Source organism: Battus philenor, unplaced genomic scaffold (assembly GCF_028537555.1).
Source record: "Battus philenor isolate CCGP_79_NKW_IND1 unplaced genomic scaffold, ilBatPhil1.0.hap1 SCAF_21, whole genome shotgun sequence".
NCBI lineage: Eukaryota > Metazoa > Arthropoda > Insecta > Lepidoptera > Papilionidae > Battus > Battus philenor.
This window is the reverse complement of record NW_027181684.1, coordinates 9,644,998-9,654,849: the sequence shown is the minus strand read 5'-3', so window position 1 is coordinate 9,654,849 and position 9,852 is coordinate 9,644,998. Positions and strand designations below refer to the sequence as shown.

Sequence of the window (9,852 nt, the reverse complement as noted above, 5' to 3'; positions counted from 1 at the left end):
TTGCGTTTTCGATGAGACAATTAATCACAAAAGACATCGACTTTATCTTTGACCCGTCTGTGGCGTCATAACCGCGCCCACTTAATACGTATCATGCGAACAGTTCCTGATAGAGGATAGGACCTAGTAACGATATTACTAAGGGAATATTATTTATCTGTTAATTATTACACAACGCAACGGACATTGAGTTTGTGCTCTAGATTTAATATCAATAATTAATTTATTTTAGAACAGAAACTTTTAGATCTTTTAAAAATATTAATACCTGCAATCTGTCACTGATCTGTCACTAACAAATAAGTCACTGCTGCCGCCTCCATTATTTGCCAGCAAAATAATTTTTATTAATCATGAATTATAAGATCCCATTAACTAAAAGTTTTTAAAAATTATTTACAATAAAATATTTTGGTTTATGGCTTGTTACATGAAATTTGCTTTAATAAAATAGAACATCCCCAAGTCTTCTCTGTTTTAAATAACACTTAATACTTCCTTACCATATTTACTTAAATTTTTTAATTTACGTATTACTTGAAACACTTGGAGGAACTATTTTTTAAAGTTTGAAAATGTCAAATGATTTCAACATACATAAAAGAATTAGTCTGTATTTAATAGCGTTTATTCAACCAGTGAATATCGGTAGTATTGTAACAAGTAAAACATTTCTAGTTGGATTGCAATATATTCTATGCAATATTGCGTAATAAAGTTATTACTGGGCTTTATTTAAAAATGACCACATTCTATATCGATAACGTTATATTTGAATGTTATTAAAGTAAAGAACCGGGCGGATCCCGAAAGTATCTTATCGTCATATGAATTTCGTCATTAAAATTTACGCAGTTAACGGACACTCTTAAACAGGCTTTGGAAATCATGCCCGCATATATTTTTTAGATTATTTATCATTCTACGTATAAAATGAATAAGAGTGATATTGATAACGTTTTATTTCCGCTGTCGTTTATTCAATTTTTTTAGTTTGTAAGATTAGTAAAATAAACATATGCTTCTGTTTCTGAATACGTTACTGTTTAATCAATTTATCAATATCATTGTACTATCATATTATGCATGTTATCAAAATATTCTTTATGTTATAGCGCACGTTCGGAAATAATCAAATGTTACGTCCATATGTTATTCTATAATGTATAGTAGCCAATGCTACCTGGTACTTCGTAGTTGTCAATGTCATTTGCAACATCGACAAACCGTGCTTTAGAGGTTGTTTTTATTATAACCTTTTATTAATTTATGTATTAAAATCCCATCAAGAACCAATTGTTTTAAATAGTTATTTTAATTAGAATCAAAAATTATTAAATGTAAGTCCATTTTCATTTATTATCATAATTAATTTTAGTTAAAAAAAATCCATTAGACTTCATACTTCTACAATTAAGTTACATTATAATTGTATATGTATTTAATTAAATTCATCTTTGTGAAATACTTTATAAGTTAGAATTACAAGAATAACGCAACCGTTCATAATCCAGGGGCAATATTCTGTAAAAAACTTAATCAACATTTTTGCTCACTTACTGATTATAAATAATACGAGTAAATATTATTGTCATAGTTGTACTGCCTAAATTAATTGCAATCTTCTACACAATTGCGTATATTTAAATTTTATCATTTTTATTTGTTAACAAGGCACATGATTACATTTTTGTTTAACCTCAATGAAAAAGTCATACATGCTTGTTAATCAACCAAATATTATATTGAATTAATAATTTCTTTTCACCTAACTTTTGGTAATTGGTTATTTACATTGTTGGATTCTTTATTGTGATAAAGATGAATATTTAGAAAATATAGGTATATTTGTGAAAGTTCCAAACTTCAAAATTCAAAATATCCTTATCCAAGCAGGCATATATATTTGCTTATAACTTGCTCTGGTTCACAATGCTGATCTGCTGAGAAGAGCTGGCCAGAAACTCGTTGATCTGTATGTTAATATATCAACTGAGTAAATGAGTCCATAAATCAAGTTAGTTATATGTATTTTATTTTATTTATTTAATAGTGTATATTTAATATTAGATTTAAAATTAAGAAGAAGGTTGTAGATATCTTGTAAATCTTTATTATATTTTTGAAAACTAAACACCTAAAGTGTAACAAGTTTTAATTATATATTTTATTTCTCATGTTTGTCAATAAACCACTTTTTAAGATTTATAGAAAAAGATCTGCAAGTTGTTCTTTTTGCTCATAAAAATGTTAATTTGACCAAACCACAATGTTCGTGTGCTACAATTACACTTATTGCTAAGCATGAGTTTGCTATTATCAGAGTTCTAATAAAAAAACAATTAAAATTAAGTGAATGTTAACAAAATGTAGCATTACATTTTACTTAAATCATAGTTATAAAAAAAAAACTATGTATACAAGATTTTGTATTAAAAATTTATGAACTACCATAATTACAGACAGATATATCACTTAAAATATGTTGTAATTTTAGTTTTTTTGTTATTAATTCTTAAGCAATAGATCCGAAGTTGTAAATATTAAATTTGAAACTTAATAAATAATGATGTTATTGCAATAACATAGTACTTATTGTAATTCTCTTTGATACATAATAATTAAAACATGGATTTTCAAGGTGATACACTCAATGACTGAATTTGTTATACATTTATCTACTTTGCAAATGAAAGTTACCAAAAATTGTAATTTTTTACTTTAAGAATAGGTACTCATACAATTTAGTAAATTTCTATGAAGAATGTTTACAAAGAAAAGGATTATACCAAAATTACAACAAGTTTCTTAAATTTGTGATCATGTTGTACACAAAAGTCCAGTAAGGTCAATAAAAACATTTTTTTGTAAGAAATCTCTTGTTTTAGGCAGATTGGTATTTTTTTTTAATTCTTTTCTTTGAGCTCTCGATAGCTGAACTATTAGGCACTTCAGGACATATATAGATAGCAATAAAGTTTGTCTTGTGAATTTTGACTAAAAAGGATAGTATAATTATTTATAAGTTACAAATAAATTCATGTGAAAATTCTCTCAAGCTGGTTGAAATTATGCATTATTAAAAAAAAAACATTTTTCCTCCTACATGTTATTAGCAATGTCATTGAATTACACTTATCAAAGAAGATAGTTTAAACCAGTTTTGGCCACATTAAATGAATTCATACTGATATTTCTTGAACCATGCAACCTTTATATACTTTTGTTCCAATTTAACACCTTTAAACCGTATAACACCAGATTATTCCAGTTAAGAATAGAATCTATTTTTATGTGTTATCATTTTTGTCCGTCTGTCGCGTTGAACTAATGACCCCTGTACATCAACAGTAAGTGATGAGGCAAAGTATTTACTTTCGGATATTCAGTTCGCTTCTAACTACCAAAATGAGAAGTCATACATACAATGAGTCCATCGGAGCGGTCAGGTAATAGAACTAGTTTACACTTTCGGTGTTTTAACCTTCTTAACTTTCATATTTTGTTTATTTTAATTTATTTATTTTAATATTAACAGAAAATATTTTACAACTTTTTCATGTCAATTGAGGTATTGTCGTGAAAAAGTCCAACCTCATCAAAAGTTAATACTAAAATTGAAATAATGTACTAAATTTTCTCTATTTATTTTTATTTTGTAGTCTTTGTAGTATATCACAAATAGATACTACATTTTCTGTGTGTACAAATGAACTGTATTCTTAAAAATTTTAAGTGTTTTTTGTCTCTCTCGTAGAATTATGGCCCAAGTGATTGATGGGAAGGCTCTTTCAAAGAAAATTAAGGAGGAATTAAAGATGAAAATCCATAATTTTGTCAACCTCGGTCACCGCGCCCCATCTCTTCGCTGTATAATTGTTGGAGATGATCCTGCAAGCCATACATATGTCAAAAATAAAATACAAGCTGCAATTGATGTTGGCATTAATGCAGCAACCATTAAATATGATGCAACATTAAATGAAGAGGATTTGATTGCCGCAATTAATTCTTTGAATGCAGACAAAGAGGTTGATGGCATATTGGTGCAGTTACCTTTACCTGGTACAATGGATGAAAGAAAAGTTTGCAATACTGTAGCACCTGAGAAAGATGTTGATGGCTTTCATATAATTAATGTTGGACAGTTAAGTCTAGATATGCCAACTTTAGTACCAGCCACTGCACTGGCTGTTATAGAAATTTTAAAAAGGTGAGTTGTAATTAATAATTATTCAAATATTTTTATTTTACTGTTTTATTTAAAATTTTTGATTATTTTAACTTAATTTTAAGTTTATTAAACAAAATTACACAGAAAAATTTAATATATAGTTCCATAATTTGAAAGCATTAAAAATAAAATTTTTCTTATATTAAATCAATTGTATACAGTTAATAAAATTACATTTATTGTTAGTATTCTACTATTGCTTATACATGTACACTGTAGTGATAGCCTAGGTAGTCATTGTTCGTCCCCTAAGGGCATCTGTGATTGGGAATGCTTAATTAGTTTGGGCTATCATTCTTACCGACGTTCCCCCTTGGTAGTCCTTTCGTCAAATTAAAATCTGTAAAAAAATCCTAGTAATGTTTTTTTAAATTACTATTTCAAAGTAAACAAGTTGCGCACGCTCGCTGATTTTCTTTTCAAACGTACTCTCCATTGGATAGACGATTATTAATCCATAAGTGTTCTACATTCCACTAATGCTACGGAGAAGTAATAAAACTGATATCTAGCCGACCTACTTCACAGGCATTTAATAAGGCAATGTGATGAAATGTTCACATCGCCTGGCATATTGCGCATAAGTCTCTAATTCAATAGACGCATTACTAATCTATTTTTAAAAAATATCTAGAAAAATTAATGTAGTACTGAACGATATAACAATAGAAGTTTACGTTCAAACTGTTATTGTTATATGTGGAGACAGATTCGTTATAAGCAATGTGTGATATAATTTATAGCGTAATGCATACAATAGCTTACGATGAGAGGGCTATGCTAGGAGTTTCGCTGCGAGATCGAATCAGAAATGACGAGATCCGTAGAAGAACCGAGATCACCGACGTAGCTTGATAAATTGCTCGTCTGAACTGGCAATGTGCTGGTAGCACCACAAGCTGGTGCACTTGGCATGGCTAGGCCCCTCACTAGGTAGACCGACGTCATATTAAGGTCGCAGAAAGTCGCTGGCAGCGCAAGAATTGTCATTGCGATGATCTTTGGGGGCGTCTATGTCTATGGATTGCTGTGGGCTTCCATCAGATGAAAAGAAAAAGGAAAAGATATGTGGTCGGTGATCATTTCCAGCGAAGGCATCTGTTTCTCTTGATATATCTCGATAGCCACATACAAACATTTGCCCTACTATTATTTACTTAGTCAATTATGTTCCGATTTGATAAAAATGTTCATAGATCGCACAAAAAAGCCCTCACTAAAACAAATTTGAGTGTACATGTTAATTAAACAGTTCTTAGAAATATAATATTCGTTACACGTTTAGCCGTCGCTTCTTAAAAAATCTTGTCTTACTCGTCAAAAACACTTGTACCGATCAAAATCCGTATATATCTAAAGATTAAGTGTTAACTAAGTATGGAAAGCGTTCTTGTATCGTTATTTCGAAAAGCAAATGTGCGAATGAGACGGATAAGTATACTTAATTGTGCGAGTGAGATGACAAACTAAATTTACTTGTATGCTTATATATCTTTATTTGTTTATTTTTCAGCCAAAACTATTACAAAAAAATACTGTAGATAAATAAGCATCTTCTTGATAGCGTGTATTACTGTATAAGTTGATTTTTATAATTACGATTATTCTTTTTTATTTAAATAGATATAAAATCGAGACTTTCGGAAAAAACGCAGTAGTAGTGGGTCGTTCTAAAAATGTCGGAATGCCGATCGCAATGATGTTGCACAGCGACCAGAAGCACGACAGCGGTCTCGGAATGGACGCGACGGTGACCGTATGCCACCGTTACACGCCTCCAGATCAACTCGAATATTTCTGCCGCAATGCTGATATAATTGTTTCTGCTACAGGTAATATAAAACGAAACATTTTTTTACCTTGTCGTTGATTCTTTTAATGATGCATTCGTTATTAGGCATTAGTTTAATATTATTCTGTTCATTCTTCTCTACCCTAGCGAACGTTCTCAAAATATAATTTGAAAAACAATGACAACCACTTCCTCTTTTCCTTTGCTTCGTATCCCACACGACTAGAGATCATTGTTAAGTGTGTCACGCTACTATATCTAGCGTGGTTCGATCTTGAGGCTGCGGCTTGGTGATGGCGATCTATTCATTTTTTTGGATCAAAAGTTCTAAGCTCTCACCGTCTCTCCTGGCATATGACCAACAAAAATCCCCTTTGTGCACATATTAGAAAAGCGTGTGGAGTTCCACCAGTAACGATATGTTGATTCTACAAGAAGTCCACGGAATTCTTTATATTCGCCTCCAGCACTACATCTCAAACGTTTGTGATATATTCTTGTGATATCTTTGATTTACTAGATTGTATTAATCGGTTTTTACTGTTTGATTTCCACTGAAACCATAGCTGCTAATTGATGTTTAACATTTTCTCTAATATAGTACTTCACACAATCAATAGTTTGCTATATAAGCATCAAGTATTACACTATAATTCCAGCTGTAGGATGCCCACTATTGGGGACGGACTTGCCTCGTAGATTTCTATTAAAACCCGTTTGGAAGCATTAGTCCAGTCTTTCGACAACCTTAACAATGTATCCTGTCCACCTTGTGTAGACGTCCCACGGTGTGCTTGTCGGTCCGTGGTCCCACTCTAGAACCTTCAGGTCCTAGCGGCCATACGTTCGATGATCTACAAAGACCTGAACATAGTGTATAACCATCTTTGTTTTGTAGGTGTTCCTAAACTGATAAAAGCAAATATGATTAAACCCGGTGCCACAATTATTGACGTTGGAATCACAAGGATCACTGATGAACAGGGAAAGACGAAGCTTGTTGGTGATGTTGATTATGAAGGTGCGTAAACAAAAACGTAATTCACGTATTTTATTTTAGTTGTGAATTTCGTGGCAATTTGTTAAGTTATTTGTATATGAAGTTATTTTAATTTAATTGAGTATAATATTATTAATTGTAAATGCTGGAAAAGGTGTCGTCGTTACAGCCCATAGACATCCGCTGCAAGATATAGGTAGATGTTTATCCCAAAGATATCTATGAAGGGTTATATCATAATCGCCACGCTCGGCAGGCGGATTGGTAATCGCAGTGTGGTATTATGGTAGGCAGAAGAATCTGCTGCCCTTCCTTTAGAAACTTGTTTGTGAGGATTGGCAATCTTACATAATTATTGCACAAAGTGTGAATTATATCAGACTATCCCGGGAATTGAACCCGCGATCTACGATCTTAAATCTCAGTTTTCTGGACTGAGCTACCATTGTTCGAGATATACAAAGAGAAGATATACATAGTCGCATAATAAAATTACTAAGACAAACGTACAGTGGGCTGTCTTATTACTTAATTTCTTCTAGACGTCTCTAGTACGGAAACAAGACTGACAAGTAGCGGGTAGTTAACATATATATTATACATATGTATGTACACATATATATTTACCGATAATGCATTTATGGATAAAAGTCCATAAATTCTTATTTCGTGGGCATAAAACTAATAAAAAAATATTATTTGTAGAAGTTAGTAAAATAGCGGGTGCTATAACTCCTGTTCCTGGAGGCGTGGGGCCGATGACGGTGGCAATGTTAATGCACAACACTCTCGAAGCCGCTCAGAAACTACGCGAGAAGGAAATGAAAATTTAGTGACATTATACCTACGTAACCTATCTGGGTTAACAAACCTCTTCCAATAGGATTTACTTACTTTATAGCAATATTAAGATATGTTATACATACGTTTATTGTATTTTAAGGCAACAAATGATCTGTTGAGGTCAAATAACTATTAATTTTATGACTTTTATATTTAAATATGTAAGATAGATATTAATTCGTGCCTTAATGTATGTTACAACATATGTTCCACTTCACATTTATGAAGAGTATTATAAATTATGTAGTTAGTTAATTTATGTTTATCGTCTGTTATGTTCATGTCTGTTTATAAGCGTTAATATGCATTCCACGTCAGATTTTTTTTGAAATGGCTGTGAAATTAACTAAAAGGTGTGTCTTCGAAATTTGTAAATACATTTAACAATACAGATTTGTAAAAAATATTTATAAATAATTCTTTTTAAACAGTCACACCCTAAATTAAACTTTTAAATATATTATGTGGTTTGTGTTTAAATAAAGATCTTTTGAGTGCTTTGAATTTTTATATTTCATTGTTTATAAAGGCCTTTGCACACGATGTTGCTGCAACGTTTTTCAAGTTCGTCGAATTAATCAAACAGTTACTGTGTATTTTATGTGAGTGTAAACGTTACGGCTATTATAACGTTCACAGCGCGTTTAATTTGCCTCGATTGCTCGGTAAAAATGTTTAAATTAGGAACGTAGATTTTTAATGCTGCAATCGTAACATCGATTTAGGAATGCATTTTAATTTTATAGTCTGTACTTTCTGAAAATATAGGTTGGGCCATAATAATGTTCACTTATTAAAAAAAATATAAACAAAAAATACATGTTGTAATTTACTTTTTGAAAATTTCGTCGATAAGGTTTAATTGGTTGGAATCGTCGCCATTTCTCATGAACTGTTTTTCTTTAATTGAGCTAGTGTTTTCGGAGAGTTACAGAAAACTGGTCTTAAAATATCTCATAAAAATCACAAGGCGAACAATTCTGACTTCATAGCCTCCTCGATGTGGCATTTCTTGGTAACATTTCTATTACGACCTACATTGGGTGAGTGACAAGTGGCCACGTCCCTCTGGAACCTTGTCATAAAGTTGCAGCCGATGAATTCTTGGAGCTTTGGTTGCAAGCTGTTTTAAAAATAAAAGTGAACTATATTATTACCCACCCAGTATATTATCTAGGTATTATAACATAATGAAGTTGTTATTATAATGTATTAGTTTAAGAAATATTTTTATTTATACTTGTAAAGTTTACGAAAGTAAATAAGTTATTTAATCAATGTGTTTTTTTTTCATACATTTTTATTTTTTTTGTCATTGATACGTTCCATTTGTCCATTGAAGTGGCAGGCATTTTGTAGCTCTGAAGCTCCGCTACCCCAATAGAAGTTTCAGGTTATGTTTCTTGCCCTCTTGAACCTCCAGAATCTGCAAATCACTTACGCAATCCACAATAAAAAAATATAAGGTATTCAGCCTCAAGGCTGAGTTCTATTCTACAGAAAATAATCTTAATTTGATACAATCATAATTTGACTGTTATGTTATTTATTTCACAAGGCCAGCAAGCTCTAAGGTAAGGCGAATTCTCCATTGAGTGACTTGGCTTGGCCTATAACTATAATTTTAACATCATCATGTCAGCTGATAGATGCCAATTGCAATGCATGGGTTACTAAATATCGCCCCAATCACTACACCACCAAACACTCCCCGCGACATTCGAGTTCATAGTCGACAGTCATATTTATTGTGCGATTATTATTGGCTAGTTTATAAAATTTGTCAATTAAAAAAAAAATAACTGTACCTATCAGTTTTATGTGGAGTCTTTAACACTGCCAATAAAAACATATTTTATATCTTTTGAAAAAATAATTTTATGTAATTCAAAGTCAATTTAAATATTTTTAATATTTCGCTTGAATGGGCAGCAAAATGACATTAATGAAAATAATTTATCACACATTTTGTTTAACGACCCT

The 9,852-nt window shown here is 31.3% G+C and overlaps 1 protein-coding gene across 2 annotated transcripts; it reads left to right on the top strand.

Moving 5' to 3' along the window:
• The first annotated feature begins 1,198 nt into the window (after nucleotides 1-1,198).
• On the top strand, nucleotides 1,199-8,183 carry Nmdmc (NAD-dependent methylenetetrahydrofolate dehydrogenase). 2 transcript variants are annotated; one of them, XM_068766508.1, is made up of 6 exons: nucleotides 1,199-1,340; nucleotides 3,352-3,449; nucleotides 3,758-4,213; nucleotides 5,858-6,066; nucleotides 6,925-7,047; nucleotides 7,732-8,183. In XM_068766508.1, exons 2-6 carry the CDS (start codon nucleotides 3,358-3,360, stop codon nucleotides 7,857-7,859), a joined length of 1,008 nt encoding a protein of 335 aa, XP_068622609.1. In that variant the 5' UTR covers nucleotides 1,199-1,340; nucleotides 3,352-3,357; the 3' UTR covers nucleotides 7,860-8,183. The 2 variants fall into 2 exon arrangements, with proteins under 2 accessions (XP_068622609.1, XP_068622610.1); XM_068766509.1 differs by lacking the exon at nucleotides 3,352-3,449 and having other exon boundaries at nucleotides 7,732-8,182.
• The last annotated feature ends 1,669 nt before the right edge of the window (nucleotides 8,184-9,852 follow it).